General features: G+C 46.2%; 1 protein-coding gene across 1 annotated transcript in view; it reads right to left on the bottom strand.

Annotated features, from left to right (window-relative positions):
* HYDIN (HYDIN axonemal central pair apparatus protein) overlaps positions 1-23,682 on the bottom strand; it is a 422,362-nt gene that overhangs the window by 254,585 nt on the left and 144,095 nt on the right. Inside the window, exon 22 of the mRNA XM_070952742.1 lies at positions 400-543. Within this exon, the coding sequence (XP_070808843.1) occupies positions 400-543 (144 nt within the window). The remainder of the gene's footprint in view (positions 1-399; positions 544-23,682) is intronic.

Here is a 23,682-nt window from a genome sequence, read left to right as displayed (position 1 = left end):
AGAAGCTTCTCTCACTGGGCATGGGGCATAACTAGCTGGTCCGGCTCCCGAAATCCCCCAAAAGCCGGGAATATTCCCCCTGGCATCGCCGCCACTCAGCTGAGAGCGGCCATCTTGGACATGCGCAGAAGGAGAAACTCTTCTCTACAACGTGGATAAACCTACAAGGGTATTGTATGCCTTATGTGTTGTTATGTATATAAAGACGTTTTTAATCCTGCTGAATTGCCTGATTGTGTGTGCTGCAACAAACTCTGACAAACACATTCTGTTTCCTGCACATTCCTAAGTGTAGTTTTCTATACTCATACTATAATTAACACTTTCTGTCTCTCTAGCATCCGAGTGTTCTGCTAACCAGGATGTGGACCAAATTCGGATGAAGGACAGTTCTCTTACCTGCTCAGGAGCTGGAATCATTTTGTGATTCGCATCACAGAGGGCAAAAGGCTCTTGCAAAGAAAGGACAACCCTGAGTGGCAAAGAGGAAACATTCTTCAAGGACAGAGGCTTGTACTGTGCGGTCAAGATATCACTGGGGTTCTGGAGAAAAAACAGAAAGACTGAGCAAGAATCACACACACAGGCAATTGTCACACACAAAATAAGGTAGAATCACAATATGACAGTGTTAGAAAGGGCCACTGAAGTTCAGTCTATTACTTAGTGCATGAACTGATCAGTGGTCCATGACAATTAATGAAGGACTACTAGATTTTTAAAATATTTCTGAAGAATATTTGACCACCAGACTAATTTTGATGCAACTCTTCCTTTGCTCAAGGGTATCTGCCCAGCACATTGCATGTTTGGTGCTGCTGGGCATGGAGGCTGGACAGAGAAAAAGAGAAAGAGGGGGAATAGTATCCTTGATAGGGAAGGAGGAAGAAGGTAAAATATGTCAGAAAAAGGAAAATGGCTGTACAAATGATGAACAGGTAATTACCAAAATATATAAATGTTTGCTGAAATTCGAAATAGAGGATGTGCACATGAAATAATATATAATAAAATGGATTAAGAACTTTGGACATAACATACTGTTGGAGCAGTAGGAAAATATGTGGTTAAAAGGATGAAAATTCACATTATGTTATAACCAAAAAGAGAACTTTTACAAAATGATGTACTTTGGTATATGACTCCAGAAAAGTTATCTAAAATGTATAAAAGTATCTCAAATTTATATTGGAAATGTGGATGACATGAAGGGTTATTTTTAAGCAAATCGGACTTAAAATTGGTTGCCCTCTCCCCTCCTTAGAAAAACTTTATAACTCCTGCTGCCTTAAGAAAGTTTAAAACATTCTTAAAGATCCATCTCATCCTGGGCACCCTTTTTTTTTTGAACTATTACCATTGGCAGAAAGTACAAGACAATAAAAACAAGGACAAATAGGCTGAAAAACAGCTTCTATCCCAGAGCAGTAACTATATTGAATTCTACTGTATAGTGCAGGGGTTAAATGTTACCAGTTCGGACCAGTTCCATAAAGTGCACACGCATGTGCAAAGCGCACACTCGGTAGCAGACTCACAGAACCGGTAGCAGACTTCAGAGGATTTCACCCCCGGTATAGTGTAATGCAGTATCAGGGTTTTCAATTCAATTGTATAGAATGTGAAGGATGTGTGCTTTTGTTTTATTTTTATAGTTTTCTTATGTATGATGTATACTGAAGATGGCATTTAATTTCGTTGTATGAAGTGCAGTGACAACAAAGTAAACGAACTTCCCCCCATTGACTTCACTTGTTAGGTATTCCCTAGGAAGGTTGCAAATGACAGTCCCAGGACCCCAGGATGCTGCAACCATTGTAAATGCATGCCAGTTGCCAAGCATCCAAAGTTTGATCACGTGACTGCTTGACGGTTGTAAGTGTGAGAACTGGCCAAAAGTCACTTTTTTCAGTGCCATTGTAAACGAATGTTTGTAGGTTGAGGGCTACCTGTATACTGATACAAAGAATTTTAAAGACTAAGATTCAACTTGGACCAGCGCTTTTTTTGTTGGAACTAATGAACAGACAACTAGAAAAAAAACATGGAAGATTATTTGTTTATATGGTTGCTATGAGGCAACTATATGCACAAAAAAGAAAGATTCTGAAATACCCAGAATGAATGGTTGGTGAAGATGGAAGAACTAGCAAAGACATCAAAATTAATTTGTTTGCTTAGAATCTTTAATAAATCACTAGAGATATGTTATGTTCCTTCTTCCTTCAAACACTCCACTATCACCCCAGTGCCAAATAAACCCTCCATCAAGGAGCTGAACAACTACAGACTGGTTGCTCTGACATCCATAGTTTTGAAAACCTTTGAAAGGTAAGTGCTGGCCCACCTGAAAATCATCACAGATGTGTTGCTTGCAATTTGCCTACTGAGTAAATATATTGACAGATGATGCTATTAATATGGCTCTGCACTACACTTTACAACATCTTGAATCTCCAAGGACCTATGTAAGGGTCCTTTTTGTAGCCTTCAGCTCAGCACTCAATACCATTATTCCAAATATTCTCACTAAACTGATTCAGCTAGCCATGCCTGACCACACTTGTAAATGGATCATTTCTAACAAATAGGAAATAGCAGGTGAATCTAGGCAAAATCACATACAATTAGCACAGCCCCCAGGGCTGTGTGCTCTTTTCACGTCTCTTCTTTCTCTGTACCAACAACTACATCTCAAAGGATCCCTCTGTTAAAGTACTGAAATTACAGATGATACAACAGTGATTGGTCTCACTTGAGACAATGATGAATCTGCATACAGATGGGAAGCTGAACAACTAGCCTTGTGGTGCAGCCAGAACAATCTTGAGCTGAACACACTCAAAACTGTAGAAATGATAATAGATTTTAGGAGAAGCCCTCCTATTCTATCACCACTTATAATACTAGACAACACTGTATCAACAGAGACCTTCAAGTTTCTAGGTTCTATAATACCTCAAGAATTAAAATGGACATCTAATATTAAAAATGTCATTAAAAAAGGACAACAAAGAATGTTCTTCCTGCGCCAACTCAGAAAGCTCATGTCAGGGTTCCAAGTAACACCCCCAATGAAAGAAGACTCCAAGGCTAGCAATTCCTCAAAGTTCCATTTTATTAGAGATGTCATATTGGCACATCTGGGAAAACCTGATAGAGACTAGGGCGAAGGGTAACATTGGTTAACAAAAATTAAAGAGAAAGATTATTATTGCAAAAAGTGCAATATATAAACTATGTTGGAGATGACTAAAAATTGTATAAATATGTGACTCAGCCAATACTCTGTTCAGAAAAAAATGCATTGTATGTTTGTTTGTGTGTTTGTGTAAAAAAAATAAAAAACTTCCACAAAAAAAAAAAAGGAAAATAATGTCCTGGAACGAGAGTAAAACAGGAGGTTAATTCAGTTAGCATGTTAACCATCTCTTCCCCCTCCCCTTTGGCTTGTGGGGAAATTTATCATGAAATTGTTTCACTAGAGCATCAGCATTTACATCCCAACTCTTAACCCATGTAGCTTCTGACAAAGGATATCCTTTCCAATGAACTAGATATTGTAATTTACCCCTATGTAGTTTAGAATTCAAAATATTTTTTACTTCGTAATGGGTCTCACCCTGCACTACAATTGGTTTGGGAGGTGCTGCTTGCTGCAGTCTCAACCTTGAACTGACAGCCGGTTTCAGTAAGCTGCAGTGGAATACTGGATGCACTTTCCCTAGTATGCGGGGGAGGCTGAGCTGCACTGTTACTGGGTTAATTACTTTCACTATGGGGAAAGGTCCTAAGAATTTAGGTCCTACTTTCTTACTAGGCAATTTTAGCCTAATGTATTTTGATAATAGATAAACTCAGTCTCCCACCCAAAATGGGGGCCTGGAGATATCTGTGTTTATTGGCTAGCTTTTTATACGCTCTGGCAGCATCAGCTAGTGCTTTTTTGGTATTTTCCCAATCCTTCTTTAATGACTCCATCCATTCAGCTAGAGTCATGGAAGAGGGTTGTTCTCTTGGCAGCTCAGGCATGGTGACAAATTCCATGCCACTAGTGACCTGGAAAAGGGTCAGTCCAGTGCTACTGTGCACCGCATTGTTGTAAGCCACTTCTGCGAAAGGTAGCAGGTCCACCCTGTTCTCTTGCTGGTAATCCATATAACATCTGATGTATTGTTCCACCATAGCATTCATACGCTCCGTGGCTCTGTTCATACTCAGATGGAAAGCTGAGCTAAGTCCTTGAGACAATTCGACGGACCTCAGGAACTCTCTCCAAAACTTTGTGGTGAATTGGACTCCCCTGTCCAAAATCACTCTCGTGGTACTCCATGTAGCTGATAGAACTGTTTGATGAACATCTTGGCCAGCTTCTTGGCTGATAGCAGTCCTGAACAAGCGGTAAAGTGAGCTTGCTTAGAAAACAGATCAATGACCGTACAGATCACAGTGTTTCCCCCCCCCCCACTCTCTGGGAGTTCTACTATAAAGTCCATGGCAATCTCCTCCCAGGGTTGGCTGGGCTCGGCTATTTGTTGGAGCAGCCCAGGGGGCCTCCCTGGCCTCATCTTCATAGTAGCACAAGTAGCACAACTTTTAATCCTCCACATTTGCTTTCATCTTTGGCCACCAAAATTGCCTCCAAGCCAGGTGGAGGATCTTTAGGAATCCAAAGTGGCTAGCCAGCCACGAATCATGACTGTGTTGTAAGACTTGCAACTTCAAGCTGCTGGGGACATAGAGCTTGGATCCTTTCCACACTAGTCCTTCTCTCATGATTAAAGTCTCTCAAATCTCAGCAAGCCACTTATCTATTGGAAGTGCTGCTTTTAGTTCAACTATCAGCTTCTCCTCTAAGGGTATCGCTCTGCGTCTGGCTTGACCCCTGGTAGTGACTTGTGCCGCAATTTGTGCGATGGGAATAATGGCATGGATGTCTTCTCACTGGCTATCGAATTGGGGTTTCCTCGATAGCGCGTTGCCTAGCAAATTTTTTTCCCCGGGATATATTTGAGCTAAAAGTTGAATCATCAGAAGTATTGCGCCCAGCAGACTTGTTTGGGGGAAAGCTTCCGGGTTTTTTTTAAAGCTTTAAGGTTCTTATGATCTATCCAGACCTCGAAAAGCACCTTAGCTCCCTCTAGGAAGTGTCTCCATGAGAGGAGCACCCAGCGAACTGCGAAGGCTTCTTTCTCCCAAATCCCCGTTCGCCGCTCAGGGTCTGTCAGTTTTTTGGACACGTAGGCAGAGGGCAATAGCAGACCCTGAGGGTCCTTGTAGAGGAGCACTGCCACCACTGCAACATCGCTGGCATCGGCTTAGACAATAAATTACCTTTCAGGGTCTGGGTGCTGGAGAATCGGCTCTTCCATGAAAAGGTGCTTCAATTTTTCGAACGCTTTTTGACAGTCTAGCATCCATGCTAACGGTTGAGTTGGCCGTGGCTTCGTGGGCGGGGGCCCAGTCTTCAACAGTTCGGTTAGGGGTAAGGCCACCGCTACGAAGGCAAGTATGAATTGCCTGTAAAAGTTGGCAAACCCTAGGAAGCCTTGGAGTTATTTGTCTGTGTGAGGGGTTGCCAGTATAGCATGGTTTTCACTTTCCCTGGATCCATTTCAATTCCCTTGTTTGTCACTCGGTAGCCCAGGTAATCTAAGGAGCCCAGGTAATCTTATGGAACTCGCACTTAGAGAGCTTCGCATAGAGCTTTGCAGCTAGGAGTTTTTTCAACACTTGCTGCATCTTGGCGCATGTCCAAGATGGCGGCGCCCGCTGGGATCGCGATCTGAGGACGGGGCGCCGACCTATCTTTTGGGTCCTTCGGGGGTCGTTTTGGAGATCCGAGACCCCAGGACCGGTTAGGGGAGCTCCCTGCCAGTACGGAGAGGGTTTTTTCTCCCTCCGTGACTGAGCAGCAAAGAAAAGAGATGTCGGGAGCGGTGGGCAGCTCAGCTGGGCAGCGGCGGCGTTTTCCGCAGCCGGAGGCTGCCTGGATGTTGGAACGGTGAGACTCTAAACCTAGGGGGTTGCCCGAAGAGCTGTAAGACGTGTCCAGCTTGTCCAGACTGTGTTTCCATCATTGGTACTGTGAGTGGGAGGGGTAGATTTGGCGGGAGCAGGGGGCCATATCATGTTAAGGGAGCACGCACCCGCTGTCTTCAAGTGGTAGGGCGCTCCGGCCCCCAAAGCTCTACTCTTTTTCCAGGTTGCACAGACCCTCAGGGCCTGAGCCTTCGACTGATGTTGTGCAACGCCAGGTCTGTAGTAAATAAAGCCCCGCTCATTTGTGATCTTATTCAGGAGGGGGGAGCGGACCTGGCGGGTATTACGGAGACCTGGTTGGGCCCGGAGGGAGGGGTCCCTCTGGTAGAAATGTGCCCACCAGGCTTCCACGCCTTCCATCAGCTGAGGCCTCAGGGGAGGGGCGGGGGAGTAGCGGTTATTATTAGAGAAGGCCTTAAGCCGAGGGAGACCACTGTTCCTCAGACGGCTGGTTGTGAGTCCCTCCTTGTGAAGTGGGGTCATGGGGTTCAGATGGGCTTGTTGATCACGTATATGGCTCCCTGCCATGTGGCTGCAGCCCTGCCCAAGCTACTCAATGTTATCGCCGCGGTGGCGGTTGATACCCCCAGACTTATGGTCATGGGGGATTTTAACCTGCTGTCCACGGGTGAGGCATCTGAGGTGGCTCGGGAGTTCATGGCTTCCATGACGGCCATGGACCTGACCCAGCTAATTCATGGCCCTACGCACAGGGGGGGAAACACACTGGACCTGGTTTTTGTCTCTGGACAATGGTTGAGTGATCTTGAGATAGGAGACATTGTCATTGAGCCCTTGTCATGGTCGGATCACTCTCTCCTTTGCCTTGACCTTCGAACCGCGGTACCCCACCGCAGGGAGGCGGAACCGGTAAGATGGTACCGCCCCAGGCGCCTGATGGAACCTAATAGGTTCCAGATGGAGCTTGGGCCAATCCCCGAGGATCTTGCACACGCCTCGACTGGAGACCTAGTGGCCGCTTGGGATAGAGCGGTCGCTGGAGCTCTGGATCGAGTCATGCCTTTGCGGCCTCTGACCCGGCGCCGTTCTCACCTGGCTCCTTGGTTTACCGAGGAGCTGAGGGAGATGAAGTGCCGAAAAGGCACATAGAGAGTAGTTGGAGGGTTAGTCTTTCTGAATCGGACCGGACACTGGTAAGATCTCATATTAAGAATTACCTAGTGGCGATAAAAGCAGCAAAATGTACCCATTTTGCTGCTCTTATTGCGTCATCAGATAATCGCCCGGCCACCCTGTTTAGGGTGACCTGCTCCCTGCTCCACCAGGAAGCGCGGGAGTACCCCTTGGAGGGAAGAGCCGAGGATTTTGTTCAATATCTGCATGACAAAATCACTCAAATTCGGGAAGGTCTGGACTCCGACTGGGTAGGTCCAGCGAGGGTGACGGAGGCAGGTCTTGAGAATGTTTTCTGGGACGAGTTTGATCCTGTGACCCCAGATGACGTGGAGAGGATTCTGGGTAGATTAAACGCGACCACATGTTTGTTGGACCCGTGTCCCTCCTGGTTAGTACTGGCTTCCCGGGAGGTGACGCGAGGCTGGCTCCAGGGGATTATAAATGCTTCATTGGGTGAGGGTGCCTTCCCCGCTACCTTGAAGGAGGCGGTGGTGAGGCCTCTCCTCAAGAAGCCTTCCCTGGACCCGGCAGTATTGGCTAATTATTGTCCAGTCTCCAAACTTCGCTTCGTTGCGAAGGTTGTTGAGAGTGTGGTTGCGCGACAGCTTCCCCAGTACCTGGATGAAACGTCGTATCTAGGTCCGTTCCAGTCGGGTTTCAGGCCTGGGTACAGCACGGAAACGGCATTGGTCGCGTTGGTTGATGATCTCTGGAGGGCTCGGGACAGGGGTTGTTCCTCTGTCTTGGTCCTGTTAGATCTCTCAGCGGCTTTTGATACCATCGACCATGGTATCATGCTGCACTGGTTGGAAGAGTTGGGGGTGGGAGGCACCGTACTACGGTGGTTCTCCTCCTTTCTCTCCGACCGGTCGCAGTCTGTGTTGACAGGGGGGCAGAGGTCGACCTCGAGGCCCCTCATATGTGGGGTGCCGCAGGGATCGGTCCTTTCGCCCCTTTTGTTCAACATTTATGTAAAGCCGCTGGGCGAGATCATCCGTGGTTTCGGGGTGAAGTACCATCAGTATGCTGACGACACCCAGCTGTACATCTCCACCCCAGACCACCCCAACGATGCCCTTGAGGGTGATGCCCCGGTGCCTGGAGGCCGTACGGATCTGGATGGGGAGGAACAGGCTCAGGCTCAACCCATCCAAGACTGAGTGGCTGTGGTTTCCGACGTCCCAATATAGTCAGCTGGTGCCATCGCTGACTATTGGGGGTGAATCATTGGCCCCCACGGAAAGAGCTCGCAACTTGGGCATCCTCCTGGATTCACGGCTGTCTTTAGAAGAGCATTTGACGGCCGTGACCGGGAGGATTTTTCATCAGGTCCGCCTGATCCACCAGTTGCGTCCCTTTCTAGATCAGGACTCCCTACACACAGTCACTCATGCCCTCGTCAACTCTCGTCTGGACTATTGTAACACTCTCTACATGGGGCTCCCCTTGAGGTGCACTCAGAGGCTCCAACTGGCGCAGAGTGCGGCCGCGCGGGTGGTTATGGGAGCAACGTGGAGCTCCCATGTAACACCTCTCCTGCGCGAGCTGCACTGGCTCCTGGTGGTCTTCCGAGTGCGCTTCAAGGTTCTGGTTATCACCTTTAAAACGCTCTATGGCTTAGGACCTGGTTATCTACGGGACCGCCTGCTACCACCAATAGCCTCCCACCGGCCAGTACGCTCCCATAGAGAGGGGCTCCTCCGGGTGCCGTCGGCCAAGCAATGTCGACTGGTGGCCCCTAGGGGGAGAGCCTTCTCTGTGGGGGCACCTACAATCTGGAACGAGCTCCCCCCGGAGATACGGAGGATCCCGGATCTGCACACCTTCCGTCGCGCGCTTAAAACGTTTTTATTTCATCAAGCTGGCCTGGCTTAAATCTTCTCCTTTTTTTAAATTTAAATTTTAAAACCAAATTTTAAATCTGTTTAATTATGGGGTATTTTAAAATTCAGCCAAATTATTTAATCTGTTTTAATCTATTTTAAACTTTGTATCTCTGTGTTTTATCTTCTGGCTGTTCACCGCCCTGAGTCCTTCGGGAGAAGGGCGGTATAGAAATTTAATAAAATAAAATAAAATAAAATAAAATAATAAAATAAAATAAAATAAAATAAAATAAAATAAAATAAAATAAAATAAAATAATAAAATAATAAAATAATAAAATAATAAAATAAAATAAAATAAAATAAAATAAAATAAAATAAAATAAAATAAAATAAAATAAAATAAAATAAAATAAAATAAAATAAACTGCGCCCCGCCACATCAGCTCGAGGCAGAAGGAACCCAGGAAAGCCCCAGGATGCCAGAAGAATTGCCTGGCAGGCAGTCGAGAGTTCCCCTCCCCCTGGAGAGAGCAAAGAGACCTCAACCAAAGACCTGCCGGGGCCGGCCAGCAGTAGCAGCAGTGAAGACGACCTGATGGTAAGTGGGACCATCCACCCCTTTGCAGTCAAAGTCAAGCTGACAGTGCCAAAGACAGAGGTGCATGGAGAGATAGCAGCAATAATAGACACTGGCTGCACCCTTTGCTTAATTAGCTTCCCCATTCTTGAGCAGCTAGGCATAAAGACACACCTCTTAAGCCGCCCCATACACTTTCAGCAACTAGACGGGACCTTAATAGGTGGCACCCCTGCTACACAGGTCACTGAGCTTGTCAGTTTGGAACTAGGGATCCACACAGAACTCATTTGATTTGTAGTAGCCCCAAAAATGGCAGGCAATCATCCTGGGACTTGCCTGGCTAGACAAATGGGCCCCTACAATCAAATGGGAGGACGGCTACCGAAAAGTCATGATAGGGGTGGGGCCCTTGCCACCCATCTCTCCTGAAGTCGAACCCACTGAGACGAGCCCTCAGGGGCCTAACCAACAAGAGGCAGCCACAACGGCCATCAAAGTCCTACCTGGGACTCCCCAGGTCCCCAAGGAATATAGGGACCTGGCTGAAGCATTCAGTGAGGAGGAATGCAATATCCTTCCCCCTCATCGCCACACTGACTGTGCGATTGAGATCGAGCCCGAGGCCAAACTCCCTAAACCAAAGATGTACTCAATGACACCAAAAGAGATGGCTGAGCTGAGGAAGTACATCGATACTAACCTAGCCCGAGGGTTCATCCAACCTGCAAAATCCAGAGTAGCCACTCCGGTGCTGTTTAAGGAAAAGAAAGATGGGGGGATGAGGCTCTGCGTGGATTTTCATGGATTAAATATGGTATGTGTGGAAAACACCTACCCCAGTGATGGCTAACCTTTTTGCCGTTGCGTGCCAAAAGCAGGGGGAGTGCGGGGGGGGCCCGCACGCATGCGTGCCCACACCCATAATTCAATGCACCCCCGCACCCCCACGCATGCACATGCGACCCCCCACCGGTGCTCCCCCGGTTTTGGCACAGTGGCTCCAGTAGGCCCGTTTTTCGCCCTCCCCAGGCTCCAGAGGCTTTCTTGGAGCCTGGAGAGGATGAAAACGGCCTTCCCCCCCTCCCCCCCGGGGGCCCTCTGGAGGTCGGAAACAGCATGTTTCCTGACTTCCAATGGGACTGGAAGGCCTGAAAATCAGATGGCTGGGGTGCTCTTGCACGCTGGAGCTAAGATAGGGCAACACTTGCATGCCCACAGGTATGGCTCGGTGTGCCACCTGTGGCACACGTGCCATAGGTTTGCCATCATGGACCTACCCCCTTCCCCTCATGAAAGACCTACTGAATTACCTTTCAAAAGGCAAAGTGTTTACTAAACTTGACTTGAGAGAAGCCTAGTACAGGGTGCACATTTATTTATATATATATATATATATATATATATATATATATATATATATATATATATATATATATATATATATATATATATATATATATTTATATATATATATATATTTATTTATTTATTTATTTATTTATTTATTTATTTATTTATAAAATTTTTATACCGCCCCCTCTCCTGAAGGACTTGGGGCGGTACACAACCAAAATTAAAAAACATACAATATAAATATTAAAATACTATAAAAACAAAATTAAATTTATATTGGCTTCCCCCAATTTAAAACTCCTTACCCATAAAATTCAGCAATTAAAAGATTTTTAACCCAGCCTGGCTTGCTGAAATAAAAAAGTCTTCAGAGCCTGGCAGAAGGTACAGAGGTCCAGGAGCAGTCGTATCCCTGGGGGTAGCTCATTCCAGAGGACGGGTGCCCCCACAGAGAAGGCTCTTCCCTGGGGGGGTCACCAACCGACATTGCCTGACCGACGGCACCCTGAGGAGGCCCTCTCTGTGGGAGCGTATTGGCCGGTGGGAGGTTATCGGTGGCAGAAGGTGGTCTCGTAAATAACCGGCCCTAAAGCCCTGGAGCGCTTTGAAGATGAGAAAACAGCTGGGTCCAGAGAGGGCTTCTTGAGAAGGGCTTCTTTCAAGGCGGGAAGCAAGAAACCCTCACTCAAGGAAGCGTTTATAATCCTCTGGAGCCAGCCTCATGTAACCTCCCGGGTAGCCAGCACCAACCAGGAGGGACATGGGTCCAATAAATATGTGGTTGCATTCAACCTCCCCAGCATCCTGTCCATGTCCTCGGGGGTCACAGGGTCAAACTCATCCCAGGTAACATTCTCAAGACACACCTCGGACAACCTGCCTGTACCCACCCAGTCAGAGTCCAAGCCTTCCCAAATTTGAACGACTTTATCGTGCAGATAATGCGCAAAATCCTCAGCACGTCCTTGCAAGGGGTCTTCCCACGCTCCCAGATGGAGAAGGGAGCGGGTCACCCTAAACAAGGCAGCTGGGTGATTATCTGCCAGCGCGATAAGAGCGGAAAAGTAATTATGCTTCGCCGCTTTTATCGCCACTAAGTAGGTCTTGATATAAGACCTCACTAGTGTACGGTCAGATTCGGAACGACTAGCCCTCCAACTACTCTCTAGGCGTCTTTTCCGGCGCTTCATCCCCCTCAGCTCCTCGGAGAACCAAGGAGCTGGGCAGATTCGGCGCCGGGTCAGAGGCCGCAAAGGCACGACCTGATCTAAAGCACCGGGTCGTGCCTAAAGGAAAGGGATGAATGGAAGACTGTTGACTCAATGACTCAACGAGCCATTGATCCGGTCATAAATAGGTACAATTACTAATTCTTCTTTAACAAAAGCTTTTCCCGAATCCCCGCTAATTACCATAAAAAAAAAAAATTCTTAACTTATATCATTTTACACAAATCAATTACCTTCTACTATTTCACCACAAATCTTAGTTTTCAAATAACACAACTTAATTTTCTCTAACATTACTGCCATTAATTCTATCTAAAAGAAGAAAAAATTCTTAAAACCCATTACACTAATCTTAAAATCCTTAATTCAGTATCATTTCAATTTCTTTTCCTTTTAACATGGATGGATATATCTTAAAGACATAAATCAACAAAATAATTATGCAGTATGTTAACTGTTAGCATTTATCATCTTCATTTTACTATTTATCTCAGCTTAACCCTTTTAATCACAACATACCGTATTTTCCGGCGTATAAGACGACTTTTTAACACATGAAAATCTTCTCAAAAGTCGGGGGTCGTCTTATACGTCGGGTGTCGTTCTCCTCTAACCAGGCAGACCAGCCCGAAAGGCTCTGATGAGCCTTAAATGGCTCTGGCGATCCAAGCTCTGACGATCTGCTAATCAGGCAACTCAGCTGGGATCGCCAAAGCCATGGAGAAGGGAAAAACTTTTCCCCCTCCAGCTTGCTTACCTTAGCTCAATGGTTGGGGGTCAAACAACCCTTTCACAGGGGTCGCCTAAGACAGTGGTCACCAACCGGTGGTCCTTTGGTGGTCCGCGGAGAAATTTTTGTATTTTTGCAGGTGGTGCAATACAGAAAAACGAGCGCAGCCCTCGCCATCCGGAATGAATGGTACTGTTGTGGCGGTGGGGGAGGGGGGTGGCAGAAGCGGGAAGAAGCAGCGTTTGTGATGGCTGGAAGCTGTGGGAGTGAAGCACTACTTTAATTTGTACGGCAACAGCATTCCACCTTGGTATATTTGTGCCAGCCAGTGGCGCAAGGCAGATCTCCTCTCCTCTCCTGCTGCCTGGGACTCAGAGTGGTAAATGGCGTCTGATCCGGAGAGCAGCTGGATTTTGCTCTCTAATCCGGATGCCAGATCGGCCCCCTGCAAGCTCTCGTCTCTCAAGGAGCGCTCCCTGAAGCGGAGCTGGAAACTTTGGTTGGGCTCCTTGAGAGAGGAGAGCTTGCAGGGGGGCGATCTGGTGCAATGGAGAGCAAAATCCGGCTTCTTCTCTCTGCTGTAAGAGCGGCATCAGGATTCCGCCTTGGTATATTTGCGGCACAAGGCAGCCCTCATCTCCTGATGCTTGGGACTCGGAGCAGTAAATGGTGACTGGTCCAGGGAGCAGTCGGATTTTGCTCTCCATTGCGGATGCCAGATCGGCCCCCTACAAGCTCTTGTCTCTCGAGGAGCCCAGCCAAAGTTTCCAGTGCCACTTCAGGGAGCGCTCCTCGAAAGATGAGATCTTGCAGGGGGCTGATCTGGCATCCGCAATGGAGAGCAAAATCCAGCTGCTCCCCGGAGCAGTCACCATTTACCGCTCTGAGTCCCAAGCAGCAGGAAATGAAGGCTGCCTTGCACCACAAATATACCAAGGCAGAATCCTGATGCTGCACTTTCAGCAGAGAGATGAGGGCTGCCTTGGCCATCGGCTGGCGCAAATATACCAAGGCGAATGCTCATGCCGCACAAGTTCAAGTAGTGCTTCGCTCCCACACTTCTTCCGGCCCTCAGTCTCTCAAGGAGATGCTTGACTTCCTCTCAGCCCCAAGACAGTGGTTGGCCCATGAGATGAGAGAAAGAGAGAGAAAGAGAGAGAATCAGAATGAGACAGAGAGAGAAAGAGACAAAGAATGAAAGAGAGAATGAGAGAGAGAGAATCAGAATGAGACAGAGAGAGAAAGAGACAAAGAATGAAAGAGAGAATGAGAGAGAGAGAATCAGAATGAGACAGAGAGAGAAAGAGACAAAGAATGAAAGAGAGAGAAAAACAGAATGAAAGAGAATGAGAGAAAGAGACAGAGAGAATCAGAGAGTGAGAAAGAGAGAATGAGAGACAGAGAAAGAGACAGAATGAGAGAATCAAAGAATCAGAGAGAATGAGAGAGAGAGACAAAATGAAAGAGAATCAGAATGAGAGAATCAGAATGAGAGAGAGAGAATGGGGAGAGAGAAAGAGGGGGAGAGAGAAAGAGAGAATGAGAGAGAAAGAGTGGGAGAGAGAGAAAGAGAAAAAGGGGGAGAGAGAAAGAGAAAGAGTGGGTGGAGAGAGAAAAAAGGGGACAGAGAGAAAGAGAGAATGAGAGAGAGTGGGGGAGAGAGAAAGAGGGGGAGAGAGAAAGAGAGAAAGGGAGAGTGGGAGAAAGAGAGAGAGAAAGAGGGGGGAGAAAGAGAATGAGAGAGAAAGAGTGGGAGAGAGAAAGAGAGAATGAGAAAGAGGGAGGAGAAAGAGAATGAGAGAGAGGGGGAGAGAAAGAGAAAGAGTGGGGGAAAGAAAGAATGAGAAAGAGGGGGAGAGAGAAAGAGAATGAGAGTGGGGGAGAGAGGGGGGAGAGAGAAAGAGAGAATGAGAAAGAGTGGGAGAGAAAAAAAGAGAGGGAGAGAGAGAGAGAAAGCGAAAATGAGAGAGAGAAAGAGAGAATGAGAGAGAAAGAGTGGGAGACAGAGAGAGAGAGACAGAGAGACAGAGAGGAGGGAGAGTGCCTGAAGGACCCCATCCCGTATTGGGAGTCCAGGTGCTTCAGCAAGCGGCGCACTGGATTCTTATTAGTGGTCCGTGAAATTTAAAATTATGAAGTTGGTGGTCCCTGAGGTCCAAAAGGTTGGGGACCCCTGGCCTAAGACCATCGTAAAACACATATTTTTGATGGTTTTAGGAATAACTTTATCGTTGGGGGTCACCACAACATGAGGAACTGTATTAAAGGGTTGCGGCATTAGGAAGGTTGAGAACCACTGCCTTAGCTGCTTGCCTTGCTTCGCTTGCCTGAATCCATTCCATCAGCAAGCAACTCCCTGCCTGCAATCAAGCAGGCAGGGAGTTGTGGACTTCAACTCCCAGAATTCCTCAGCCAGCAAAACAAAGCTGGCTGAGGAATTCTGGGAGTTGAAGTCTACAAGTCTTAAAGTTGCCAAGGTTGGAGACCCCTGTTCTATTGGGTAAGTTTTTTTCCCCTTTGGGATCTTTAAAAAAAAATAGTTAATTGTTGTTGTTTTTTTAGTTGTTCTTTTTTAGACCTAGCCATTTAAAGTTTAGGAAGTTTTAAATTTAGCTTTCATATAAAAATAAAAATAAAATAAAATAAAATAATATTTGTGCAGCTTTCTGAGATTTAGTGTGTTTCTGTAGTGTTTCACTCTAACTACACAAACATACAAAATCTCACAAAGCTGTATGTGGAATTTTGTGTGTGTAAAGTGTGAAAGTTGGGTTTTTGGGCTTTTTGTGGCTGTGTGAGGTTCCTGCTTGTTGCAGGGGCCATTTTGGGTCTAGCACAGCTGCTTTTACATTGTGGATGAGCCTGTTGTGTTGTGTTGTGTTGTGTTGTGTTGTGTTGTGTTGTGTTGTGTTGTGTTGTGTTGTGTGTGTGTAAAGTGTGAAAGTTGTTTTTTTGGGCTTTTTGTGGCTGTGTGAGGTTCCTGCTTGTTTCAGGGGCCATTTTGGGTCTAGGACAGCTGCTTTTACATTGTGGGTAAGCCAGTTGATGTTTTTTTAATTTTTATTTGGTGTGCGTTGGAAGAGGGGTAGTCTTATACGGCGAGTATAGCCCAAACCCTATATTTTAACAGGAAAATTCGGGGGTTGTCTTATACGCCCAGTTGTCTTATACGCTGGAAAATACAGTAATAATTTCATTATTAGTATCAATTCCAGCATGGTCATCTTTATTTCTAAAAGTTTATCCCAGTATATAATCTTCCTCTTAATCATCCTCTTTTGGCTGTTAATCACAGCATATTCTTCTTAGGTTTTACTGTTATTCCCAGTATAATCATCTTGTTTTGCTGTCAAACCCAGCATAATTTTCTTTATATTTTACTGTTATACCCAGTATAATTCTCTATGTTTTGCTGTCTAACTATCATACTTATGAATAAATATAAGGATTGTTATGTATACAATTATTAATCAACAGTAGGTATTTAAAACTAATTAATTAAATCAATCCAAAGTTTGAAATCAGAAAAAGCAATATGTTTCCATAAACTATTAAAGTTTAGAGCTAATAATTCAATGTAAATATTTCAGTAGTAAGTCTCTTTGGGGCTTATCTAAGTATTTAGAATATACAGTAAAAGTTTGAAATATCCAGGGTATATTCACAATATACAACTGTTTAAGAACAGATCTCCTTCACCTTGACAGCTGGTCTCTTCTGTGCCGGTTTTCAGGGCTCTCACCCTTCGTAATGGGGGATCGCTCCTCTCCCCGCCACCTCTGGATGTTCCCCTCATTATAGCTGTCCCCTCCAAGGATCTGCTTTGCCGTTACTGGCTTCCAAAATGCAGAAAATCGGGCTGGGAGAATGGAGTCTAGTTCCCTCCATCGCACCAGTGTGGCGCCACCCCGGAAGTCCACTGAAGTGATTCTTATACACAAGAAAGGGGCCCAAGATGATTTAAAGAACCAGTAAGACTTCTTTCAGTCATCTACAAGGTTTTCACCAGGATAATAGCAAAAAGAATATTGAGAACATTAAATGATGCACAATCAAAGAAGCAAGCAGGGTTCAGAAATGGCTACAGCAAAGTGGATCACATCCAGGTTGTTCAGCAAGCCATTGAAAAGCACAACAAGTATACCATGCCTCGGTGCATGGCTTTGATTGCGAAAAGGCGTTTGACTCAGTATTCCAGCAAGCAATAATGCATTGCTCAATCAAGGCATAGACACTGCTTATATAAACTTATTACAATCAACGTATGAAAAAACAATGGTGACAATTTGCCTTAATGATCTTAAAGTGGAAATCAACAAAGAATGAGGCATATGACAAAGTGATACAATATCACCTATCTTTTTCTCAGTCTGCCTTCAAGAAGCATTTCGCAAACTAGACTAGGCAAAAGATGGAATAAAAATCAATGGCTCCTATTTAAATCACTTAAGATTTGCAGATGATGTTGTTCTCTTCTTATAAAACCCAGAAGAGCTACAAAGACACATGCAAGAGTTACACGAAGCAGGAGAACCATTTGTCTTAAAAATAAACCTGAAAAAAGAGCCAGATTACGTTTAATAAATTCACTAAAGAAAGAAAAAAAATTATACCTGGAGAAGAACTAGATGTTGTAGACCACTACATATAACTTGGCCAATGGATCTCAATGGATGGTGATACTATAAAGGAAGTTGAATGGCATATTAAATGTGGTTGGCAGGTATTCGGCAAGCTGAGCATAGTTTTCAAGAACAACCTCTCCCTGTGCCTGAAGAGAAAAGCTTTCAATCAGTGTGTGCTACTTGCTCTAACATATGTCAGTGAAACATGGACACTAACCTCACAATTGATATAGAAGCTACAAGTGGCACAAGGAGCCACGGAAAGATACATGCTCGGGATCACAAGTCACGATTGAAAGCCTGCACATGGATTAGAGAACAAATGAAAATATATAATGCCATCAAAAGAGTAAAAGAATTGATATGGAAATAGGTCGGTCACATAATAAGAAGAACTGAGGGCAGGTGGACCAAGGTAGTCATAGAATGGATCCCACTTGATAAAAAGTGTCCACAAAAGAGATCTAAAACAAGATGGATCGACCACATCAACAAGTACTGCAGGTAGAGATGGGAAGGCCTGGGCAAAAAAAATGGAACAATTGGGGGGAAAACAAGGTTTTTTCCCCAGTTTTTTTCCAAAGCCTTTTTTTCCGGGGGTGGGGGGTGGGGAGGAGTGTGGAATATGTTCTTTTCCAATGATAAATAATATATGTATGACATGGTATTCAAACTATATAACATGAAGACCTTAATGAAAGATTTCTGAGACTTTTTGTAAAATTTTAAATTATTGCAAGTCCTCTCAACTGAAGACAAGCAAATCCTGGAATATAATTTCAGTAACACTGAACTTCTCAATGCAGTTCTTAAACAAGATAACTATGCATTTGTGCCACTAGGGGGCACTGCAGGGAAAAGGCTCCAGTTTAGTTTGCTTGTGTACTTCAGACCTTCTACAGCTGAGTAATTGTTGGTATACAGTAGATCAGGGGTGTCAAACTGGTGGCCTGTGGGCCGCATGCATTACGAGCAAGCCACGCCCACTGTCAGCTTTTCGAGTTACTGCCCAAGTACTCCGTAGCTGTTCGATCCACTCAATCAACGAGGGGTTCTGTGGGTTATTCTGTGGTAGCTCTGGAATGGGCACAAACTCTTGGCCAGAGGCCATCTTAAACGGAGTGAAACATTGCTGCTATATATGGAGTTATTATACGCCACCTCCGCAAATGGCAATAATTCCACCCAGTTGTCTTGCTGGTAATTTATGTAACATCTCAGGTACTGTTCTAACACAGCATTGGTTCTCTCACAAGCCCCATTTGTCTGGGGGTAGTGGGCGGAGCTTAACCCCTGGGCAGAGCCTATTAACCCTAAAAACTCCTTCCAAAAGTTGGAGGTAAATTGCACACCCCTGTCCGAAATTATACGTTTTGGAGCCCCATGTAATCGATAAATATGTTGAATAAACAATTTTGCAAGGGTTTTAGCTGAAGGAATTTTAGAACAAGGGATGAAGTGCACTTGTTTGGAAAACAAATCCGTTACTGCCCAAATGACGGTGCACCCCCCACTCTCCGGCAAGTCTACAATAAAGTCCATGGATATCTCTTGGGGCATTTGGCCTTGCCACACTCTGAAGTAAACCAGGTGGCTTCCCCGGAGGTCTCTTAGCTGAGTCACACACTGGACAGCTAGCTACATATGCCTCTATGTTCTTTTTGAGTGCAGGCCACCAGAATTGTCTTTTAATGAGATATAGAGTTTTAACAAATCCAAAGTGTCCCGCCGCCTGGGCGTCATGAGCATGCTGCAACACCGTTACTCTTAAACTGGCAGGAACATACAATTTGGCCCCAATCCAAGCTAGTCCATCACAGAGTGAACATTCATTCGAGTGGGTTCGAAACCACTCGTCAGTCTTTAGAACTTCTTGTAGTTTCTGAAGCAAATCGCCCGAGAGGGCTGGATCGGCCCTCGTCTGCGCTCTGGTAGTCACTGGTGCTGCTAGTTGTGTCGAAGGTATGATAGGCCGAACCACTTCCTCCTTGGTGCTGTTGTATTGAGGCAATCTGGAAAGTGCATCCGCCATGAAGTTCTTTCCACCAGAAAGGTAGCGTAAAGTGAAATTAAAACGGTTGAAGTGTTGAGCCCAGCGAACTTGCTTTGATGACAGCTTACGTGGTGTTTTCAAGGCCTCTAGGTTTTTATGGTCAGTCCAAACTTCAAAAGGATGCTTAGCTCCTTCAAGAAATTGTCTCCATGTTAACAATGCCCATCGCACTGCAAAAGCTTCCTTCTCCCATATGGCCCATCTCCTTTCAGTCTCTGACAATTTGCAGGACGTATAGGTACAGGGTTGTAATTTCCCTTCTGCATTCTTTTGCAGAAGTACTGCTCCTACTGCCACATCGCTCGCGTCAGCTTGTACTACAAAAGGCTCTTCCATGTCTGGATGTTTGAGGTCTGGTTCAGCAGCAAACAACCGTTTCAACTTTTTGAATGCCGCCTGACAGTCCATAGTCCATTCAAGGGCCCATGTGGGTTTTGGTCTTACTTCACCTTTTGTTTTCAGAAGATTTGTTATTGGCAGCGCGATTTTGGCGAACGAGGGGATAAACTGTCTATAGAAGTTAGCAAATCCCACGAAACTTTGTAGTTGTTTGCAGGTGCGTGGTGCGGCCCATTCCAATACTGCCTGAATTTTTCCAGGGTCCATCTCTATTCCCTCATGCGATAAGCGATATCCAAGATAGTCAATTTTGCTTTGGTGGAACTTGCATTTAGAGAGTTTGGCATATAGTTCAGCAGCCCTGAGTTTTTTCAGGACAGTTCGCACCAATTTCACATGGTCGTCCATGTTCTCAGAGTAGATAAGAATGTCATCCAAGTAAACCAGCACCCCCTTATATAGGTGCTCATGCAGTACTTCGTTAATCAATTGCATGAACACAGCAGGGGCTCTTTGTAGTCCAAAAGGGAGCACTCGAAACTGGAAACATCCCAGTGGGCAGTTAAACGTTGTTTTCCATTCATCCCCTCCTTAATTCTCACTCTGTAGTATGCCTCTCGTAAGTCAAGTTTGGTGAAAATTTTCCTCTTTCCTAAGTGTGCTAGCATGTCCTTCATGAGCAGCAGGGGGTAAACGTTTTCCATGCAAATAGCGTTGAGATTTCTATAATCAATTACCAAATGAAAGGAGCCACCTTTCTTTTCCCGGAACAATACCAGCGTCACCACCCTTGGTCTGGCTGGTTGGATAAAACCCCGTTCTAGGTTTTTATCGATGAAGTTTCGCAATTCCCCTAGTTCTCGAGGGGTCATGGGGTAGATCTTTGGCTTAGGGAGCTTCACCCCAGGGAGTATTTCAATGGTACAGTCCGTAGCTCTGTGGGGGGGGGGCAGCACATCTGAGGCCCTTTCACTAAAAACTTCTCGGAGATCCCAATACTCCTTTGGAATCTTTTCCTCCCCTTCGATGTGACCTATTGCCACTTTCACCCTTTCGTGTTCTACTCCATCCTCCAGGGGAGTTTCTTCCCTCTCTAGTCTCGGTTTTCCGGTGTGAATGCGCAAAACCCCCGTCTTCCAGTTAACACGTGGGTTCCATCTACGGAGCCAGGGCAGTCCAAGTATGAGGGGTCGTTCCATGCCAGGGGCCACAATAAAACTGAGGGACTCTACGTGATCCCCCAATTGCATTTCAATGGGTTCGGTCACAAAGCGGACTGGGCGCCCTCCTGCAATCGATCCATCCAACTGGCAGAACGCAATGGACCTTTTTAACGTTTTTAGTCTCAGGCCCATTTTCTCCACCACTTCCGGGCTGATTATGCACCTGGTGCACCCAGAGTCTAATAGGGCTAACATCTGTGCATGTGCCCCTGTGGATGGCACCCTTATTTCTATGAGGATGAGCATGGGGCCCTCAGTGTGACTCACCAGATCATCAGAGTCAGAGTCGGAGTCCGTCCCGCTGTCGTCCGCGGTGGTTGGAGTTCCCAACTCACCCTGGTTTCGGGGAGCAAGCTCAATGACTTCTCCTTTCAGGGTGGTTTCGCGAGCTTTTGCGGGTGCTTTGTCGGCCTTCTTTGGTCCTGAGCCGGTAGATTTTGGCACTGGCTTGGAGAAACATTCAGCAGCCCGATGGCCTTCCTTTCCACATTTGAAGCACGTGAAGGGCTTCGATTTGGATTTGAATTCCGCTCTCCCCACGCCCGTCTTTGGTGCTCCTTTGTGGTAGAAGGATGATGGGTCCCCTGCACGGCCTCCTCGGAGTCAGCTTCGGGTCAGCTCGATCTCCACATTCTCAGCTACTATGTACCAACTCTGCAAGTCTTTGGGGACCCCCGTGCTCTACAGTCTTTGTATATGTCTTCATTTCGTCCATCCTTGAAACTCTCCAGTAGGGCCGCTTCTGACCACCCTGTCATGTAGGGTGCCAGTTCGCGAAATTCTTGGGTGTATTCTGCCACTGATCTCCGGTCCTGCTGGATACCCTTCATCCTGAGTCTTGCTTTCCGCTCAGCTAGGTGGTCTTCAAACCACTTCCTAAGAGCCCCCATGAACAGGTTGTAATTCCTCAGCAAGGGGGAGTTATTATTGTGGAGGACCACCATCCATTCAGCTGCTACATTCGTGCCACATCTCACTCGTGCTGCATCTGATAAGTAGTCCTCCCCCCAGTCCTGCATGTGGTTTCACACTTGGGTCAAGAAAAGCCCCAAGGTCTTCGGATTCCCATCATATTTTCCGGTTGGGGGGAGGAATTTTTGGTTTTTTGCGCCTGCGGGGTGGGGCTTGCAAGGCTGGGGGTCCCTGGGCTGCTGCATCCCTCGCTTGAGCTCCAGAAGCCTGAGATGTTTCTTCCCCAGCTTCCTCTTCCTTTCCCCCACAGGCTGTCTCTTCTGGATCCACCCTGGGGTAGTCTCCTCCCTTCCCCACAGGGAATACATAAGACTCACGGCTTTTCCGGCTTTCCTTGGCATCGCGGAGGAGTTGCATCGCTTGAGCAATCATGAGGCTCTCCTTTTGCTCTTGCAGCCACACTGCCTCTCCCTTATGGGGTCTGGAGCTGGTTACTCTTTGGGGGGTCCTCCCCAGGTCCGGCAACCTTCCTACTCCCCTCAACCAACTAGCTTCCTCTGGCTCCTCTCTCAGCCGAATTTTTTCCATCCATTCCGCAGCTTCCTTCTCCGCTTGAAGTGAAGTCATCATAGAGCCAGAAGTTCCCATCTGATCTCCTTCACTCTCTTGATCAGACATATTTTGGGTTCAGACCCCTTGGTGTTTAACCAGGATGGCTGGAGTGGAGATTGTGCTTAATGTCAGGTGTGCTTCCTTCAAAGTCCAGGAAAGAATGACCCAAACTCCATTGTTTATAGAGAAAGGTACTTTTACTAGAAAATGATGTGAACGCAACCAAAGGAAAGCAGAATCTAAGGCAACAAGCGCAAAAATTGCAAATAGAAAGCATCCCCTCCCACTGTCCACCGTAAATCATCCAATCCAAAGGTCTCTCAGGGGTCAGGTGGAAGCACACGTCTGGCAGCATCATCAATCAGGAATGCCACGACCGTTGACCCGACAGCAGCTTCAAAGATAGAGTCCAGTGGCTTAAGTATCACTTTCGATTCCTCCAGATTCCTCCAGCACGCTTCCCCCCCCCATGCTACCTAGCTCTCCCCCCTCCCGTTACTATGGCAGCCAAAGCAGTAAAGGCGGAGGCTGACACCCACCCCGGCTCTGCAAAGGCAAAAAACATCACAATACATCACGGGATGCAATCGAGGTTGACAACCATGCAGTAGATGATAGTTTCTGTCCTCCTCTCAGGCCTTAACTGACAGGTAAGAGAGTAAATTTGTCTGACAAATTAGTTTCTCTTTTGTAACCCTTAAATGATTCCTATTAATGTTCTCCACCATCACAGTCAGTGGTGGGTTTCTACTGGTTCGCCCCAGTTTGGGTAAATCGGTAGTGGCAGCGGTGGGAGGTTCTGCCCGCCCACCCAGACGACATCACGGATGCGCTGCGCATGAGCAGAAGCGCCACACACAAGTGAAGCAAGTACACTCACATGCGCGCTCACAGTTCCAAACCGGTAGCGAAGGTAAGTGGAACCCACTACTGACCACAGCATAATGTTTACCTGTAGTCTGGTCAGTAAATTGGTTTTTCTTTTCCTCCTCTCAGTAAAATGGTGAGACCAACACCTA

The sequence above is a fragment of the Pituophis catenifer genome, unplaced genomic scaffold (assembly GCF_029215685.1).
Source record: "Pituophis catenifer annectens isolate HBS135680 unplaced genomic scaffold, rPitCat1.0.hap2 SCAF_13, whole genome shotgun sequence".
In the NCBI taxonomy this organism is placed as follows: Eukaryota; Metazoa; Chordata; class Lepidosauria; order Squamata; family Colubridae; genus Pituophis; species Pituophis catenifer.
Note: the sequence above shows the minus strand (reverse complement) of the source record. Positions and strands in the feature narration are given on the sequence as shown.